Source organism: Alligator mississippiensis, chromosome 4, assembly GCF_030867095.1.
Source record: "Alligator mississippiensis isolate rAllMis1 chromosome 4, rAllMis1, whole genome shotgun sequence".
In the NCBI taxonomy this organism is placed as follows: Eukaryota; Metazoa; Chordata; order Crocodylia; family Alligatoridae; genus Alligator; species Alligator mississippiensis.
Genome location: NC_081827.1, coordinates 207916931 through 207937528, shown reverse-complemented (window position 1 = coordinate 207937528; position 20598 = coordinate 207916931). Strand labels below are relative to the sequence as shown.

Sequence of the window (20598 nt, the reverse complement as noted above, 5' to 3'; positions counted from 1 at the left end):
GCTAGCCAACATAGCACTGCCGAGCCTATAAGGATGCTGCGGGTTTTTTTTCCCAAGGTGGAGAACCTTGCATTTATCGGCGTTGAACACCATCAGATTCTCGTCCGCCCACTTGCTGAGCCTGTCCAGGTCAGCCTGGATCATCCGCCTGTCTCCTGGTGTGGATGCTTTGCCCCAAAGTTTGGTGTCATCTGCGAACTTGGCCAGTCCGCTTCTGACTCCAGTGTCCACATCATTAATGAAGATGTTGAACAGTATGGGTCCAAGGACAGAGCCCTGGGGGACCCCACTGGTCACCAGACACCACGATGAGTGACTTCCATCAATTACTACCCTCTGGGTCTGACCCCGGAGCCAATTTTCCAGCCCGTGGATCGTGGAGGACCCAAGGCGACAACTGGCCAGTTTCTCCAAGAGACGATCATGGGACACCAGATCGAAGGCTTTTTTGAAGTCAAGATATATGACAACAATCTCATCTCCCTTGTACCTGGTCGTAGAAGGAAATGAGATTGGTCAAGCAAGACCTACCCGCAAAAACCCGTGCTGGCTATCCCTTAAGATGTTGGCGTCGGCCAGTCCATTAAGGATGGCCTCTTTAATAAACTTTTCTAAGATCTTCCCCGGGATAAAAGTCAGGCTGATGGGCCTATAGTTAGCCGGATCCACTTTCCTCCCTTTCTTGAAGATAGGCACCACATTGGCCTTCTTCCAGTCTTCGGGCACTACACCAGAGCGCCAAGAGTTTTCAAAGATCCGCGCAAGAGGCTGGGCTATGATGCTCGCCAGCTCCTTGAGTACCCTGGGGTGAAGATTGTCAGGGCCGGCTGACTTGAAGGTATCCAGCTTCTCAAGATGTTCCTTCAAGAAGCATAAAAAGTGACAGAAGTAAGTGTGCTTGCTGTGTTATTCTGCTGTCAGTATTGAACTACATTTCCCTTGTATAACTTCACTGGAAGCACCAGCATAAATGTTAATATGTTTTCCTATGTGTTACTTGTGTTTTCTATCGAATCTTGATATGCCATAAGCAGCTATGCAAAAGTTGTGGGGGGAAATAGTAACAGGAGTATGTGGGCGGGGCGGGGGGGGTAATGTTCTATAATAATGCTATAATGGGAGGCAGGTATCATCATCTGAAGATTACAACAGCTAAAGAACAAATTAGTGGCATACCTATTTGATGCCTGGATACTACTTTCAAGAACAAAGAATGCCTTTGGAGAACTAGGATAACACAGGTTAATCACACTTGACAGATCTGTAACTGTTATTTTGATTTTTCATTTTGAATCAGAATTTATTTCTGAAAATATAAATCTATCTTTAAAAATTAAGCTAATCTTTAAGGTCATTTTTTTTGAGCCAGATGTGATTTTCAGTGAGTGGTCCTTTTTATGATATAGGAAATCAGGTACATTACATCTAGGCCTGACAGTATTTGGTATATTTTTTTTATTTATGCTCCATCCAAAAATATTTCTGAAATGTTAGCAAAGATGACTTTGAATATTTTGGGATGACTTTTGGGGTGATCTTTAATTACAGCACATTTAAAAAAATCTTTTCATGCACCTGTCTTCTTATAGATAGCACCCACATTGTAGTACCTAAGCACTACACATGCATATAATGATGAATTTACAATCGCAACTGTCCTGAAAAATAAGGGAATTATTATCTCCAGATGGAAAATCAGGGCACTGAATAATTATATAATGTGCCCAAGGTTACAAAGACAATGAATAGCAGATGTAGAAATTGAATCAAATCAACGAAGTGCCAGTCTTGCTCTTCATTTGCAAGATCAGGCTTTCTACCTCTGGAAGAAATGATAAACCAACTGGGCTTCACACTGAGTCCAATCCTATTCTCACTGAAGTGAGAAGCAGCCATGTATGCAAAGTGGTTTGATTAGTCGATTTTACAGTCATTCTTAGGAACTCAGGCACTCAGATATTATGATTGCTTGAAAAATCTCAAAGTACTATGTCAGCCTAAATAGTGATTACTGATGGGATTCAGAAAGTAAGGCTTGGGAAAGAGTATCAAAGTGTGGTACGATTTCAACTGAAGAGAACCAAAGCCATGTCCTTTAAGAAATGGAGACGATCTGGTTGTTTTTTTTTCTTACTTGATGTCAAGTTTTTGATCTTCCAATGAAAGGGTAGGATAGAATGCCTTTCCCTTCAAAAAAGCAGTCTCCTACAAAGTTTACCTTAGGGCTCCACCTAGAGGACATTTTGTATCATTTATGAAATCTGCAAGATTCCAAGCATGCAGGTGCCATATATACAGAATGGGGGTGATGCTGTAGCTGTGATGGTGTGTAAAAAATAGGAGAGGAAGTGGGTTTTGTGAATGATATCTTTTAATGGATCAACTGTAGAGTTGGAAAGCTTAGGAAGTACCCATGAGTTCCAATTTTGGTGGAAAGTACTCTTAAGGAAGGGTACTTTCTATGTAAAAACTTATCTGTATATCTCCCGTATACAATTGGTTCAATAAAAGATATCACCTACAAACATCTTTTCCTCTTGAATATACACAGAGCTCATTTGACAGAACTGAACAGATTTCAATTCAGTCCAATTTCCATTTGTTAAACAGTTTGCCATGGCTTTTGTTTTACTATTTAGTCATGTATCAGTGGTGTGTTCGGAATGCTAAAAATGTCAAGCTTATAAATCTTGAAAAATTACCATTGCGTGCATTTAGTCAACATGCTCATGAAGTTTAGCTTAAGGTTCATATCCGTTATCTAATGACACAACAACACAACGTTTCAGACACACAAAAATATCTTGTAGGTTTAGCCAGGGAAACATATGCAGTTATAAGCAGCAGAGCAAACTCTTCCAACCATTAAAGCACCATGAGAACAACTGCAATTCTCACTCCTCTTTCAAGTTATATTTCTCATTCACTGAACATTTCTGTTCTATTCCTTTCATAATGACTAATGTAACATACTTTGTCTTAAGAAATGCCACATGGTTTAGTGGTCTGAGACACTATCATGAAACAGCAAGCCAATGATAGAGTGCAGATCAGAACTCTGCATGGCTTCATACCTCTTTATTCTTCTACCTCACTTTGTAGATCTGTGTAATACAGTGATTCTCAACCAGGGTGCCCCAGAATCCCAGGGTGCATGAGATCCTTTTAAGAGTGTAACAGGGTGCCACACAATACACAGTGCACAGGTGTGAAAATATCTACACACGATTAACAAGATAAACCCAGAAATTTCAAATAGGGATCCACAATGTAAAACCTTCTGACCTGTTGTGAACTTTCTGACTGTTTTGCAGAAGAATAGTGTTATTGTTTTCTATAGTCAAAAAATGAGTGAAAGATAAGAGCTGGCATTTTCTCAGAGGTGCCTTGAGACTAATGAGAGGTGCCCTGAGTCCAGTGAGGTTGTGATAGGTATAAGGGAGTTATGGAGATATACTAGATGACATTCTTACTATAGGTCATGTCCAGATGAGCATGGATGAACATGGATGTGCAGTATGTGGCACTGCAGACCTGTCTGCAGCACCACACACTGCACATGCAAGTGTTACCCACGCTGCTACCTTGCAGTGCGAGGGGATTTTTTCACCCTAGGATATCCCAGGGTCAAAAAAACCCACGCCAAAAAAAAGGAGGGCGGCACACATGGTGGCAACACATGTTGCCCAGAACCAGAGCCTGGCTGGCTGCAGCCACACTCCAGCTGCTGGTCAGGCTCTAGCTGCAGAAGCACTGTGGCTGCACCTCCCCAAGGCCCCCAGGACCCCAGGTAAGGGTGTTGGGGCCAGCATATTTGCTATCCCCAGCTTCCCATACCCCACCCGGGGTAACCTGCCACACAACACAGTGTGTACGGCACAGGCATTCCCTGGGGACAAACAGCATGGCACAAGGTGTGCCGCTGCTACTTGTCCCCAGGGAAACAAACATCCATGCTTGGATGCAACCATGAAGTACAAAGGACCTGATCCAACCTCTGCTGAAGTGAGCAAAAAGGGTTTAGTGGGCAATGGATCAGGTCTTATCTGATGTGTATTGGTAACAGTTCACGCTATGCAGCTTTGAGAATGCTACCTCCAACAATGTAAGTAATACTAATAGCATTTCAGAGACTGGCTGGCAGTAGGAGTAAAAATGATTAAGCTCTCCTGAGGGAAAGGAAGAGAACAAGTAGCTGAACTTTGCGATGCTTCCGCTCAATTTCCAAAAATGACAGAGGATTCTCCAAAATGGAGTTCTATAGCAATATATTGGTAATGTATCATAAAAGTGCTCATGTGCTTTGATTGCTGATAGATTTTTTTCAACAAAATGCATTACATCTTCTTAATTCTTGAACAGAGATTTCTAACTGATGCCTAAATAATCTGCTTTTAGATCCTATATATTCCACCCTGGGTTTCATCATCCATATGTTTGCTGTCTCAACATATGACACATTCTTGTACAAGAATTGGTATAGAGGGAAGGTAGGAACTTCAAACTGATTTACAGGATTTCCTGCCAGTGTTTTGTTGACATGTGAGTATTTTTACACTCTTCCATTAAAACAAGAGTTAGTAAGCCACAATGTGACATTACTGGTCACACAAAGAAATTTGTAGTATCCCCCATACCAATTTATGACAGCTCATTTTTTATAGTGTAAAAGAATTATATGAGATTTATTTGCACAGCCCTTGATTCAAAGAGATAATCTTATTGTGGCTAATTTAGGGCAACAAATCAGAAGATTCAGGTTTTATTCCTGGCTCTGTTACATGCTTCCTGTATGACCTTGAAGAGTAAATAGACCAATGTTTTCAAAAGCAGCCATTGTTTTGGTACCTGAATTTGACTTTCTATGATTAATGTGCAACTGTAGTATCTGTTCTGAAACACTAGAGTATTGCTATTCATATTAGGGGTGTCTTAAACCTGTGTAAGTTTAAAAACTGCAAAACTAGAAAAGAAAAAACTTTCACAAGTTCACAGGGGAAAAAGGCTATATTTTCTTTACTCTCAACATTTTTGGGTGAATAAAAAACAATAAAATTGTCTTTTCACCCTGAAAAGATCACAGTTTTACCCAAAAGATAGAAATGTATCATTTTTTTCCCATTAAGGTGTGTTTCTTGCCAGAAATAACAAATTGTTGCTTCAAAACAAGTTTGAAAATAATAGTGAAGATCCAAATTTTAAATGCAAATACATGAAGGAATAAAAACAGTTGATTCACAAAAAATAACTTGCATCAGTTATTACTGGTACTACTGGTATAGTTCATAATGTTATTATAATTTGAATTATTATGATTATATTATAATTTGAACAAAGACTTTAAAAAACTTTTAAAGATATTCACTTTTCATATCCCTATGTTTTCTTTTAAAGCTGTATCACTTTAGGACCCTGTTTACCAAAATTTCAGACTTTTATTTCAGGCTACAAATGAGGATGTGTTTGCACAAACACTGTACTGCAGGGCCTTCTTTAAGGGTCTAGATGGACCCTGTGTTTGGAGCCAGGTTTTGATTAGAATTACATCAGGGTTTGAGGATTCAAGTCTGAGACTGTAAAAGGGACAAAATTCAGGTTTGTGGAGTGAAACTTCACAGCTCATTCCTCAGGCAGCAGAAATCTCACAGCAAATGGGCTTCTGCTGCCTTGAATGAGATCTACAAAATAATCTGTTCTCACAAGATTTCCACCATCCTGGGTTGAAGTCTCCCAAGTACAGATGCTCTCCCAGGGTTTCTGCTACTTCCAAATCAAAAGAGCTCCTGTAATTTTTGGTTCTACCTTGAACAAAAGTCTTAAGAGCCAATTTGAATCCAGGAATTCATCCTATATTCCATTGAAATGAAGGAATTTGAATTTGACATTTTGGCTATAGCTCATCTCTAGTAAAAAATTAAGCTGAAAGGTGGAGCATTCCAAAATAAATATATAAATAAAATCCACACCTACAATAAATACATAAATAGATAAATATTTATAATAACAATCCCCTGACTGAGCCCTATTAACCAAATATAAATACTGAAGGGTCACCACTTTTTCTACCAATTATTTAAACTCTGTACTTCATAGATTTCATAGACATTAGGGCTGGAAGGGAAATCAGAAGATCATCGAGTCCAGCCCCCTGCCCAAAGGGCAGGAAGTCAGCTGGGGTCATAGGATCCCAGCAAGATAAGCATCCAGTTTGCTCTTGAAGGTGTTCAATGTAGGCGCTTGAACCACCTCCGGTGGCAGGCTGTTCCAGACCTTGGGGGCTCGGACAGTAAAGAAATTCTTCCTTACGTCCAGCCTGAAATGGTCTTGTAGTAGTTTATGACCATTCAACCTAGTCGTCATCCCTTGGGGCGCTCTGGTGAACAAACGTTCCCCCAGATACTGGTGGTCACCCCTGATAAACTTGTAGGTGGCCATCAGATCACCCCTGAGCCTGCGCTTTTCCAGGCTAAAGAGCCCCAGGGCTCTCAGCCTGTCATCGTAGGGTCTGCTTCCCTGACCTCTGATCATGCGCGTGGCTCTTCTCTGGACTCTCTCAAGCTTCTCCACATCCTTTTTGAATTGTGGAGCCCAAAACTGGACGCAGTACTCCAGCTGCGGCCTCACTAAGGCCGAGTACAGGGGGAGAATGACGTCCCGGGATTTGCTTGAGAAGCATCTATGGATGCAAGCCAGCATTTTGGTCGCTTTACTAGCCGCAGCATCGCACTGCAGGCTCATGTTCATCTTGTGGTCAATGATGACCCCCAAGTCTCTTTCTTGCATAGTGCTAGCCAACATAGCACTGCCGAGCCTATAAGGATGCTGCGGGTTTTTCTTCCCAAGGTGGAGAACCTTGCATTTATCGGCGTTGAACACCATCAGATTCTCGTCCGCCCATATGCTGAGCCTGTCCAGGTCAGCCTGGATCACCCGCCTGTCTTCTGGTGTGGATGCTTTGCCCCAAAGTTTGGTGTCATCAGCGAACTTGGCCAGTCCGCTTCTGACTCCAGTGTCCACATCATTAATGAAGATGTTGAAAAGTATGGGTCCAAGGACAGAGCCTTGGGGGACCCCACTGGTCACAGGACACCACGATGAGTGACTTCCATCAATTACTACCCTCTGGGTCTGACCCCGGAGCCAATTATCCAGCCAGTGGATCGTGGAGGACCCAAGGCGACAATTGGCCAGTTTCTCTAAGAGGTGATCATGGGAAACCAGGTCAAAGGCTTTTTTGAAGTCAAGATATATGACATCAATCTCTTCTCCCTTGTCCAGGTGATAGGTCACCTGGTCGTAGAAGGAAATGAGATTGGTCAAGCAAGACCTACCCGCAACAAACCCATGCTGGCTATCCCTTAAGATGTTGGCGTCGGCCAGTCCATTAAGGATGGCCTCCTTAATAAACTTTTCTAAGATCTTCCCTGGGATAGAAGTCAGGCTAATGGGCCTATAGTTAGCCGGATCCACTTTCCTCCCTTTCTTGAAGATAGGCACCACATTGGCCTTCTTCCAGTCTTCAGGCACTACACCAGAGCACCAAGAGTTTTCAAAGATCCGTGCTAGAGGCTGGGCTATGATGCTCGCCAGCTCCTTGAGTACCCTGGGGTGAAGATTGTCAGGGCCGGCTGACTTGAAGGTATACAGCTTCTCAAGATGTTCCTTCACGAAGTCAGCATCAATGGAGGGCAGGGGATCACCCTCACCCGGACTTCCCTGTCCCGTAGTGGGCATGGGCGTCCCATGGGACTGATGAAAGACCGACGCAAAGTACCTATTTAATAGGTTGGCTTTTTCCTGGGCGTCAGTTGTCAGTTGCCCCATCTTACTTGCAGAATACCATTACCAACTTTTGAAAATATGAATTCTATCCTGTAGTGATGTTTTCTACAGGTAAAAGAGATTATTAGCATCACCAAGAGTTACTTTTATGCTGACAGGAGATAAGACTCCATGATTGCTGATAGCAGAACACAGTACTATGCTGTCTAGGAGTTTGTAGGAACCATATAGTTCACAGCTAAGACCATTGCTAAAATGTTTTAGGGCAATGTCATCTATATCAATTTAAATGAAACTAGGACAGAAAAACAAACCAAACAATCCTAATCTTCCACATTCTTGTGACCTCCATTTTCAAAGACAGAAGTAAATGCAAAATCAGGAAAGGAAATCACTGCTGTAAAATTGAGAGCTAGATAATAATACAGTCCTCCAAAACTGCCATCTGTTATTAGTCATTTTAATGTGCCTGCAATAACACTGTTGCTAAAATACTAAAAAAGTTGCCAAATATGTGATGCTATAAGTTGGATGTCCTAATTTCTTGTACATTTCTATTTCAAATAAATTAATATCATAACTAGAAAACAAATATTGGGGAAAACATGTTTAGATAGGTAAGATATCATGACAATAAAAGCTCTTATGGAACTGTCTCTCTGAATAGATACTTACAGTTAACATTGCAAACATCAGCTGGCACACGTTGAAAGCATGCCTCCAGTTGTGATACAGAACCATTCGATAATTCTTCCTAACTGTCAAAAGCCACCTACACAATGTCTGAAATGAAAAGTACAAATTGTATCAGGGCTACTAAAATGTGTACAAACGGACATAACACTGCCAAGACAAAAGTGACAGATATCTTTACAGAACAGATGGTTACCTCATAGTCAATTTTAAATTTCTGAACCATTCCAAGCTCCATGAACATCCGGAGGGCTGCAGTAATCATGGCATCCACATCAAGTGAAAAATCATCAAAATGGATGTCATCGATGCCAAGTTCTGATGCCAGTGGGATGTTTGCTGCCTAGAAATGCCAAAAGAACAGGAAAAGTTCATACTCAAAATTAATTTGTTTCCCTTTGTCTCATTCTTAGAATAAATTTCCTATGTACTGCTCCTGACCTGAAAATATAGTCTTATAGACCCACATTTCAAACAGTATACCTTATTGTTTTGGAAGTACAAATGCCAATGGGAGGACGCTACTTTGATCAAGAAGTATGCTAACCATCCATACTGTAGCCTGTAAAAATTTAGACTGTAAGAGTTGTCCATTTTACAGCAACTTGAGCAATGCAATATATCCTAATGCAATTTACAATGCTCTAATGCAAGAAACATTTGGACAGCTAGCCAGCAGCTCTGAATTTTTACTACTACTATTCAGAGATAAAGTAAATATACCACTCTGAAGAGTTTCAGTATTCAAGTATCTTTACCTCCTATAATTGTACAAGGCTCCTTTGTCACACACATTTTATTGTACACTTAAAGGGACTAAAACATTAGTACAAGAATAATCTAGTGTAAATATTTTCCAAAAAGAAGCAAAATTGTTTTAAGTGCTCAGTTGATTTTATACATAAATTACAGAAAGGCTTACATTTAAAAAAACTGAAAAGTAATGTTATGTGAAAAAATCAGAACTAAAGAGCGCACAGGAATGTCAGTACAGTTAATGTTGCTTTGAATACACATTAGTTATATATATATGGACATAATTAATGTGGCACCTAACTAGCCTCTGACACAGTAAAGTACTTGATTTGCTCATACAATAGAAAGTATGCCTTTAATTATTTGTTGAGTGTGCCCCAATGTTATGTTTCTATTTTTAGAAACTTGTCTGTTACAACAATTGTCATAAATATTTAGCTTTATCCAAACTAGCAATAAAATGTATTTCCCAATCAGCTCTAACTCTAAAACAAATACCTGATTCAGTTGTTTGACTGCACTATCATTTTCTTCTCTCTGTGCAAACAATGGAGAAACAATACATTCTGAATCTATAATAAAATAAACTATGGGTGCTTGTACATGTGACAGGGGTTTAGTTCTCCCTAAATCAAAATGGTGGGTTTTTAATTGGTGGGTTTTTAATTGTGTCATTTAAAAACCCACCATTTCAATTTAGGGACCTCCGTCATGTCATGTGACCTCACAGTGTGTTATGGTCCCCCGTCAGCACACCTGCCTCCCCCTGCCTTGGCCAGGCTGCACCAGAATAAAAAAAGGTGAGGGGCCTGATCTTTCCACCGCCAGAGCCCACCTACCTTTGCCGTGGTGGGGAGTGCAGGGGTTGAGCTGCCGGCAGGCTGACTGGTCCCTGAGCTGCAGAGGACCCCAGTCCTTCCCTCTGAGGTGGCAGTGCACCCTGAGCAGCATCTGCCCGCTAGCAGCCTACCCAGCTGGTCCCAGGGGGCACTGCCACTGTGAAGGGAAGCACCAGGCCCTGCGCAGCTCAGGCAGGCAGGCAGGCTCTGGGAGGGAAAAAAAAAAGAAAAAGATCAGGCCCCTCACTGCTTTTTTCTTTTTTTTCTCAGTGGAGCCTGCCTGCATGAGCTGCCACCGGGTTGCACAGCCTGAGCTGCCCAGGGCTTCCTTCCACAGTGGTAGCACCCCCCAGGACCGCCTGGACGGGGTGCTAGTAGGAGGGTGCCGGAGGGAAGGTCCAGGGTCCCCCACAGCTCAGGAGCTGCTTGGCCCTCCAGCAGCTGGTCCTCCAGCTGTGGGAGAGGCAGGCAAGCTCCAGCACCCCATGCACTGTCCCCACCGCCTTCCTGCCACCTTGGACCACCCAGGAACAGCTTGGCTTGCCCCTGGGGCAGTGCAGCAAGGCAGCAGGATGGTGGCTGGGTGTGCTGGTGGCGGGAGAAGGCAGTGGGAGTGGTGCATGGGGCACTGGAATCCCACCAAGCTGCATGTCTGGGCTTCCAGCTCCCTGTGCAACATTGCACTTTGTTATGTAGCAAACTAAAATATTACATGATGTAACAAGGTCATTTAAAGTGAAATATGCTGTCGAACGTGTACATTGTCATGACAATAAAGCGAAATACACTGACGAAGGTGTAAATAGCAAAGCTATTAAAGCAGTGCAAAAGAGCAATTGAGCTGCTTTAAAGGCCAATTTTGATGCATGTACAAGCACCCTATAAGGCTAGGGATGGAAGTTGCACATAAACCAGTTTAAGTGATCAGAAACTGGTTGAAACCTGTAAAAGAACGTAGTTTAGTGCACTTAAACCAGTTTCAAAATGGCCGAAACTGGTTTAAGACAAACCTGATTGAATGTAGTATCAGACTTAACTGATCTGGGTCAAACTGGTTTATGTATCTTCTGTCCCACACCCTTTCCCGGTTTACGTTAAATCAGAGTCCCCCAGCATCCCGTCGTGCTTCTTAGCCCTGGGCTGTGCTCTGTGCTCTCTGCTCCAGCAGAGCAGGGCTGGCCCCAGCTGCCAGCAGGGACTTTTCCATCTCCAGCAGCCAGGAATGGGGTGGATTCCCCTGCCTCACCCCCTCCCCTGCTGGGGAATCAACCCAGCTCCAAGCTGGCAAGGGAATAAAGCCCCCACTGCTGGCTTCCCCCCTCTGCTGGGCACAGGGTGGGCATTCCCCTCCCCCCAGCTGCCCCACAGGACCTGCCAGACTGTGGGCTGCACTCACTGGGGAGCCCTGCACTACAGGACAGGCTGGGGCAAGGGAGCTACAGCCTGGGATATGAGCCCCCTCCCTCCTCCAGCGTCAGCCCACTGTAGCCCTGCCACAGCCTGGTGGGTGGAGTGGGCTAGGAGCCACAGAGGCTGTGCCAGGCAGGGCTGATGGGCAGCAGGGGTTGGCTCCGGCCATGCAGGAGGGGAGGACTCACCCAACACTCACAGAGGGCGCAGGGCAGGCCTGGCTCCCCAGCAGGGGCAGGGATAAGGCACCGTGCTACAGCTCTGCCTAGGAACTGCCGGGCAGCCCTGATGCTCTGACCCCCGTAGGCCGGCTCCAGCGAAGCGGCAGCACCAGGGGTTGTGCTTGCTCCGCCGCTCTTGGGACGCAGCAGGGGTCTGCAATGAGGGTGGGAAAGGGAGGGGGAGGAGGCTGCTGTTTTTCCTCCCCACTTCCTTCTCAGTCAGCAGGCTGGCCGGGGAGAACATATCACAGGGTTAGCTGCCCAGCTCCCAGCTGCAGGGAAGCCTGCAGCCCTGATCTGATCCAGAGGCTGGGGTGATCACCTGGCCATGCCTCCGCCCCAGCTGGCAGGTTGGCTGACGAGAGAGTGGGGGGGAAAACGGCTCCCACTGAGGGTCCCCCACCCCCTGTGCTGGGCACAGCCTGGCTGGGGTCCAAAGCCAGGGTGCTTGGAGGGGCGCATTTTCCCCTCCAGTCCCTCCTCAGCTGGCCTGTCAGCCAAGCAGAGGGCTTGGCTGGGTGATTGGCCTGGCTCAGGCAGGGAAGTAAAGCACCCATTGCAGGCTTCCCTGCAGCCGGGAGCCAGGCCGATCATCCGTCCATGCCCCCTGCCCCGGTGGAAAAAGCTCCTATTTGAGGACAGACAGAATTGGGCCCTAGTTTCCTCATATCCATGCTGCTTTGACTTTAAAGTACAAATATTAAATGACTTCACAGCATGCATGCTAAAGGTAAATTGATGGGAGACAAGTCACGAGCCCCTTGGAACCAGCGTATAAACACTGGAACAACAGTCAATGGAGCTCACTGATGCCTGTAGTTCTTTTATGACAACAGCCTATGGTTCTGGCCACTGTTTGAGAGAGCATACTGGCATAAACTGCCCACTAGAAAAGGAAACCTCAGTACAGGGCTGTGCAACTTCTGACAGGCTTGAGGCCACATGCCCTCCCGGCTGGACTCTGTGTCTTCTGCTACAATGCCGCATAGAATATCTCCCCCCACCCCCGCTCCCCAGAGCTGTACTGCACAGCGTACCCCCTGCTCTGTCCCATCCAGCCATCCTGCCCTGCAGGGTGGGGGCAGGAATTAGAAGGCAGAGCCTGAAGAGGCTGGTGACAACAGCAGGGAACTGTGGAGGGAATGGTGCACAGACCAGGAGCCTACGGGACACAGGTTAACCCCTCCTGGGCTTCATGTGGCCTGTGGGATGCCAACTGGATAGCTGTCTTAGCATATTAATATTTTAGAAGCACTGAGAGCTTCTTTATTTCAATTAATTTTGCAGGGGGAGCAGACTCGTAACTTGGCAATGTTGAAGACAAGCATTTTACAGCAACCTTTAGACGCATGGCTGTAGAGATTTTGCTTTACATTGTTAGACTCTAATTAAGAAAATAAGTAAATAAGTATACCTTTGTGTTTTTACAGATAGTGTCTGTGCCCATACGTGCACGTGCGTGTGTGTGTGTGTGTGTGTGTGTGTAGACCAGAAAATATACTAAAACATACAGAGATCACTTTAAAGTGCTCATTCTATAAAAAGCAATCACTTGCAGGAAAGAACAACAGAGCAAGCAAACTAAAAGAGGATGCTTCTTCTGCTCAGTATTTCCTACACACGAAATGTATCTGGTTTTACATTCAGCTTGGTGAATATTACTGCTGTGAACTTTACTTTTAATTGCATTTTCCATTTCTATTGCCTATTTCATTAATAGCCTCCTAATACCCAGTGCTGTAATACCATCTTTGAAAAGGTTTGCAAAATGTATTACTAAATACACTCATCAATTTATTAATGCCATAATAAACAACCTGTCTTTAAATCACTTTTATAGTTATAAACAGTACAGAAATACAATTCCCTAGGGAGAAACTGCCTTTACTGAATAATCTGTGGATGACAGCTGGTCACAAACTCATGACAAGCACCTTTTCTATTTTAGGGCCTGGAAATACATTACAGATCCTTCCAACTGTAACTTTAAAGGAGTCTCTAACGATCCAGTGTCACAGACTTAAAGCTGTTCTATATAAAAGGGATCTACAGTTTTCCAGATCTTATTATATTCTAATCTCGATTCATTTCAGATATCTTCACATTAAGTTAAGTGATATCAGGGGATGATGTATGCTCTGCCACAGGAGGTAAAAGTCAGATAGCTCTGGCGTGGAGATAATTTATAATTGGTTGGAAACAGTTTTAGAAAAGCATCCTGGTTGTTTGGGGACACATATAGCAAAATTAATTTCTGGAGCTATTTAGGTCAGGTGATGGAGAAATAGGAAAATTTAAAAAGGAAGGTTATTATAATAGCCTCTGACTTTTGAAATTTCTCTTACTCTACTGATGTTCCATAGAAGTCTATGTATACTGAAAAGTGACACTGACATTAGGGATTTCTTTCAATTAAACTCCACACAGATCCAATTTACAATTATAGTAATACCTTTCAGCACTGCTTATTTACATAAAACCCTGAATTTAGATTCCCATTTGACAATACCACAGTGCAGAGGATCATATTATTCATCTTGCAGTGTAGGCTGGGAATATAAATTATTTTAAGTAGACCTCTGACAATGAAGAATTCTTAGCATCTTGATATAAACTATATTTGATAACCTTACACATTCAAATGTGAGGATACTAGTGTATCCTGCTCATGTAATCAGTATTTCTCTTGATGAGGATGCATGGAATTAGAACATACTATTGTGTTCTGCTTGTAAAAAAATCACTGCCACAAAAGGCACGTCTACATGTCACCTTACATCGCCAAAGCTACATGATACATTGGTGTACAATGTGCTGTGGAAATGTAGTGATTATGTGAGTCTACATGTGACCAGCAGCTACTTCACCGTAGTGGCAGGCTCCCCCATTTTAGCATGCTGCTATGGCAAAGTAGTGGCTAAAAATAGGCAGTTACTGCACCATGCTTTAGTACTTTGAAAAGAAATTAACATGGAATTAACAATGAGCTCCTCCCAGGTATGGCTCTGCACTGTTATGGTGTCCCACCAGAGTATGTGGGGCTCTGTATAGGTCAGAAATCCCTCTATTACATTTTCATGGGCAGAATCAGGACCTAGGCATAAATATAAGTATTTTAACAAATTATTTTATGTGCAAATGTTAGATAATTAAGCTGGGACTTTAGATAATACAATTTATACAAAAAAATTAATGGTCCAGGCCGTATGTACCCAAGGGACTGCCTTCTCTCTTACATCCCATAGTGATTCTTAAGGCTACAGCAACATAGTGTCGGCAGGCACAAACCGTGATGCCAACACTACACTGCCACAGTGATGCGCTCCTGCTGTTTCATAACTTCTGTTTAAGCTGTATGTACATGATGTACAACTAGCCTGGTATGTTTAAGACAGTTGACTTGGGAGATCTGGCTAGCTGCACCTTTTGGAGCAGCAAATATAAGTTAGGAATGGGGGAATGCTGAACCAAGACACACAAGCTTCTGTATCATGTCAAGGCATGTTGGGGATCATTCTACAGAAGGGGGAAACCACACAGAAAGATGCAACTGCAAAATCAAACAAGCTGGTGGAAAGGGTCTCTTAACCAGTCATTGAAACAAGACAAAATACTTGAAAAAGTCCTGAGAGGAGACACTGGACTTGAGCTTTCATGGACTTTTTGGGAGTTCAAATTCTAATCTAGACACAAGCAGCTTCATCATTATAAACACATACACACATGCACAAAGTAACAACAACCAACATTCCTTTCCCTGCCCTAAAGGTGATATCTGGTCTGTCCAGACTTGTGCTACATGGCTAAAATCCTGCCTTTACTGTAAGCAATAGGGGTTTGCCACTGATGACAATGGGATCAGGACTTCATCCCAGGTGCTTAGCTTAAGCAAAGCGTTTTTGTAGCCTAAATGAAGGATTTTTCTCACTGCAACTTGAAACCATAGCTTGGGGGAAAAAGTGGGTGGCTCTGGATGAGTACATCATATACCATCTGTGGGAGAGGCCTCAGAAGCATTCTCTGTTCACAGTTCTGCAGATAATTGCTATGTTTGCATTGTGCCTCAAGTTTCCCTTCTCCCTTCTGTGTGGCTCTAGTTCTCAAAGCCACAACAAAATGTGGTTCATGAGATGACTGAGGAAGAAATTGCATGATAACAATTTTCAAAAAAGGTTAAAAGGTGGGTGGTGATCAGCTGTCCTCCATTTCCACTGGGGGTTGGACAAGAAGTGATTTTACTTATTTTGCAGCAAACAACTTGTAAGTTAGACATTAGGAAAACCTATTGAAATGGTAGTAAAGTACTGGAATGAGGTTCTTAAAAGAAACCATGGACTCTCCTTCAATGGAGGCTTTTAAGAATGGAATTAAACAGACATAGCTGATTCTTCACCAGTGTTTGGGGCTGGACTAGATGCTATCTTCAGGTCCTTCCAGCTGCATATTTTAAGAAGAACTGAGCCAAATAAGTAACTTTTGTATGTTCTGGTGCCTCAATTAACTTTTCCCACGTACTGCTCAAAATGCATCACTAGCGCTACTCCACTGAAATACTTCTGATTGTGGCAATCCTGCAGGCTCCATACTTTCACTTGAATTAATCATTATTGAGCAAGTACCCTACTATGCTGGATGGAAATGATTTCCAGTCACATAAACCATAAATGTGTTTTGTTTCACTTATTTTTACCTTAGCAGACAGCTATTGGGCACACTACAGAACAAACAATTATATAAATAAAACTGGAGAGAGAACAAGGAGTCCACAACTAAGCTAAAAGAAATAACCCACAGCTGGATTTTTTGAGAAGCTAGATCCTGTCTACATGTCCTGTAGATGTACCCAGAATACATCTAACTGATCAAGCCAAGGAGCTTAGATGTAACTTAAGTGCCCAGCTGCTCAACCTGGTCAAGACAGGGGCTTTGGTGATGACACTTGTGAATCCACAGGCACTTAATGTAATGCTAAAATAAAATTGTGAGATGCTTACAGAGTTAAGCATCTTTAGACTTTGAAAACAGCCATGCAAGGGGTGAGGGGAGGGGGTGGTTTGGACTACCAATTTGAATTTAGGCAGAATCTAGCTATCTAAGTTGTTCCTCCATGGGGTCTCTTCTGGATCTAGCTATTCACCACTTGTACATTCTTCTATTACCCTTCTTTTGTAACTGGCTTTGATATATAAAGAACTATTAGATATCTATACCCAAGCTCCAGGGCTGGGGGGAGATCGTATTTTAATTAGAGTGGCTCCTGGTCAACTGCTCTAATTAAAACACCACAGCATCATGTGTATTCAGCGTCCCACATTTCAAAATGGCTGTGGGGTTGCTTTAACTAAAGTTTGTTTGATAAGTTTTAGCTAAAGTGCCCTTGCTGCCATTTTGAAATGCAGGATGCTGAATATATGTGACGTTGCAGCACACTGGATTAGAATACTCCAGCAGACTCAATTAATAAAGTGTCTTGTCCACTGCTTGTCTTGCTCAATGTTGAATTCAATCACCAGTGCTGAACACAAAGTAAATAAAAAATAAGACCAAGAAAAATTATATTCAGCCTGTTTCAAAAGCTACATTCAGGAATATAACTGGGGAGCAGCCCCAGTTTTGGAGAGGTGCAAAAACAGGTTCTGCAACAGTAGCTACACTGCCACAATCATGCTGCCTCAGGCATCCTGGCTGGACTGGGCTACATCATCCAGCTACATACAACACTTGAGTAATTCTTTGATAACTGTCTTGAATTAAAGGCTTAGAACAATATGTTTCACATTTATCTTTAGTTTCAATATATATAAAAAAATCTTTTGTTTCTATATAAAAAATGATGTAGAAGAGGTCTATATTTTTTAATGTTTTTCTTAATGCCTAGGAAGAAAAAATGGTTACAACAACATTTGCACGCTTTCCCAATGTTACCAAAAGGAAAATCTGAAATAAAATTGAAAAGCTTCAAGTTTTCCTCAATTTTTTTCTGAGTAGTCAGTTGAGCTTTTCAGAATAAGCAATTTCTCTAAACAGGGACTCATGAAAGATAATACATCTCATAGGTCACTGATGTAAAAATACTATATTTCAAACTTTGTCACAAAACACAATAGAAACAGCACAACATACATTATTTACATTGTTAAAAAGCAATTTTCACTGTTAAAATTGTTTTCTAGTTTATAGAAACAAAACATATGACAGCTTAAAAAGAGAAGAAGAAAATTCTGTTTTAAAAGACGAGAGGTATAACAAAAGCAGTTAATGGTATGAACCAACTGTTATTGTTAATGGCAAAGTATGTAACCACAGAAGCTTAGGACTAAAGCTGTACAGTGCAAGCACTTTCCAAATAATGATCTTTGCAGGTGTACAAATGTGGAGCTAGTATTCTTTTGCCTTATTTTTGTAGGTGCTTTAGCAATAATGTATCATATATTACTGGGCATCTACATGTGCGCTTCAATGTGCAGTAGTCTATTCTATTGCACATGAAAGCGTCACAGCAAAAACAGTGCTAATATGCTAATGTAGAATTAGTCTAGTACACATTAAGCATCACTAAAAAGGCATTCACTTTTGCTACTGCACATTAGTGCAGCCTAATGCACCTTTATGTAGTACCTCATATTGAAGGTATTAAACTTAATGTGCAGTAGCAACAGTGCATTAATGAACATGTAGATGCACCCACTGTGTAGCAGCTTTTGACTTTTAATGGTTACCAGTGCATGTACCAAATGGCTGAATGCAATCTCAGTCTCAGAGTTAAAAAAGTCACGAGCAGCAAATCTAGCTTGAGCTTTCCCTCAGTCATGCTGCAAAGTATGGGGCAGATAGTGAGCTGCACATTCTTACCTGACTCTGGGAGGAGTAAGGCAAACTTGCTGCTCCCATGAAAAGGAAGGATGGTTAATTGGCTCCCTGTGGGTTCTAGGTGGGAGAAGAGTGGTCCAGCTGCCCCCCAATAAAATCCAGAAGCGGGAGAGAACCCAATAGGAGAGGCAGAAGGAAGTCAGGCTCCTCAAAGAGAATGCAATGGAAAGCTGAAATATTTAAGAGGTTTTTACTTCAGTCTTCAAAAAAAAATTAAAGGATAGGAAAGGAAGTACACAATCAGTCTAGAATAGGGAAAGACTGAATTACAGGTTATTTGGACAAGCTGGAATTTTTTCAAGTCAGCAGAGCCAAAAGAAATTCATCCTACAGTACTCAATGAATTGCCTGAGGCAATTTGGAGAGCCATTGACTATTATCTCTGAAAGCTCATGGACAGATGAGGTCCCAGACAGTTGGAAAAACAGCTAAATATCTGAAAAAAAGAACAGGGAGGAACAAAGAAAATTACAGACCAGTCACACTACCCTCAAGATGTAGAAAGATTCAGGATCAGATCACCAAAGAAATGCCTAGGATACAGCAAGGGGATCAGGAACAAGGAGACCAGGAATAGCCAGGATGGACTTGTCAGATTTGTCTGATAAGGATGTGGATGGGGGTGAGCAGTGGATATGATGTATTTTGATTTTAGTAAAGCTTTCAACACCGTTTCCTATGACAAACTCATTAGTAAACTAAGAAAATACAGTCCAGATGAAATTACTGTAAGGTGGATGTGTGACTGGTTGGACCATTATGTTCAAAAAGTAGTTATCAGTTGCTCAGTGTCTAACTGGGATGAGGTATCAAATGGGATTCTCCAGGGGTCTGTCTTGGGTCTGACACTGTTGAATATTTTCTTCACTGATGACTTAGAGGAAGTCATGGAATGCATCTTTAGTAAATCTGCAGATGACATCAAGATGGCTGGGCAGCAGTTACTTTGGAGAATAGGATTAGGTTCAAAATGAATCCATAAATAGAAGGACTGGCCCCAAGTTAATCAATTAAAAGTCAACATGGAAAAGTACAAAATACTGCACTTAGGGCAGAACAATCAAACACACATACAGCTTGGAGAGTGACTAGGTAGGTTGCAGTACTGCAGAAAAAGACCTGGGGTTAATAGTGGACCATAAAGCTGAATATGAATCAAGAGTGTGCTACTATTGCAAATAAGCTAATAGTATACAAAGGTGTATTAACAAGAGTGTCACATGTAAGTCACAGGAAGTGATTCTACTCTACTCAGTGCCAATGAGGCTTCACCTGGGATACTTTGTTCTGTTTTGGACATCATAATTCAAGAAAGGCATAGACAAATGGGAAACTGTTCAGAGATAGCAACAAAAATGATTAGAGGTAGAAAAAAAATGACTTACAAGGAAAGATTGGAAGAACTGATTAGTTCACTTAGAGAAGAGTGGCTGTAAAGATAATGTTGATAGATGACTATACTCTGTGGCAGGAGGGTACAGGACAAGAAGTAACAGTCTTCAATTGCAACAAGGGAAATTTAAGTTGGATGTTAGGAAGAACTTTCTCACTATGAGGGGGGTGAAGCACTGAACAGCCAACCTAGAGAGGCTGTGGAATCTCCATCCTTGAAAGTTTTCAAGAGCAGATTAAAGAAACAATTGGTTGAGATGGTTTAGACAAGTGTTTCTTAACCTTTTAGATTCAAGACGCCCTTCATTAGACTCGACACCCCTTAGAAAATGGCAGCTCTTAGTTTTAACTAATTTTTTACTACAGAAAAATAATACAGCAATTCTGTTTTTGCAAAGAACTCAGAAAGACCACAGTGGGTCAGAATGGGTCAGAAACACTATGGACTCCTATTTGAAATATCTAAGTTTATCCTGTGAATCACTGTTTTAGACAGGGATGATTTGCCCTCCCTACAGGGGAGCAGAGCATAGAGTTGGAGACTAGGTGACCTCCTCAGGTCCCTTTCACCCTTACTCTTCTATGATTCTAAGGTGGGAGGAGGATCCCAGGGATAGCAGAGGGCAAAGGAAATG

The 20598-nt window shown here is 42.3% G+C and overlaps 1 protein-coding gene across 1 annotated transcript in view; it reads right to left on the bottom strand.

The window, feature by feature from the left end:
* Nucleotides 1–20598, bottom strand: part of PDE11A (phosphodiesterase 11A) — a 260304-nt gene that overhangs the window by 68509 nt on the left and 171197 nt on the right. The window contains exons 11-12 of the mRNA XM_059727249.1: nt 8672–8818; nt 8458–8565 (exon numbers count right to left, since the gene is read on the bottom strand). Of these exons, the coding sequence (XP_059583232.1) occupies nt 8458–8565; nt 8672–8818 (255 nt within the window). The remainder of the gene's footprint in view (nt 1–8457; nt 8566–8671; nt 8819–20598) is intronic.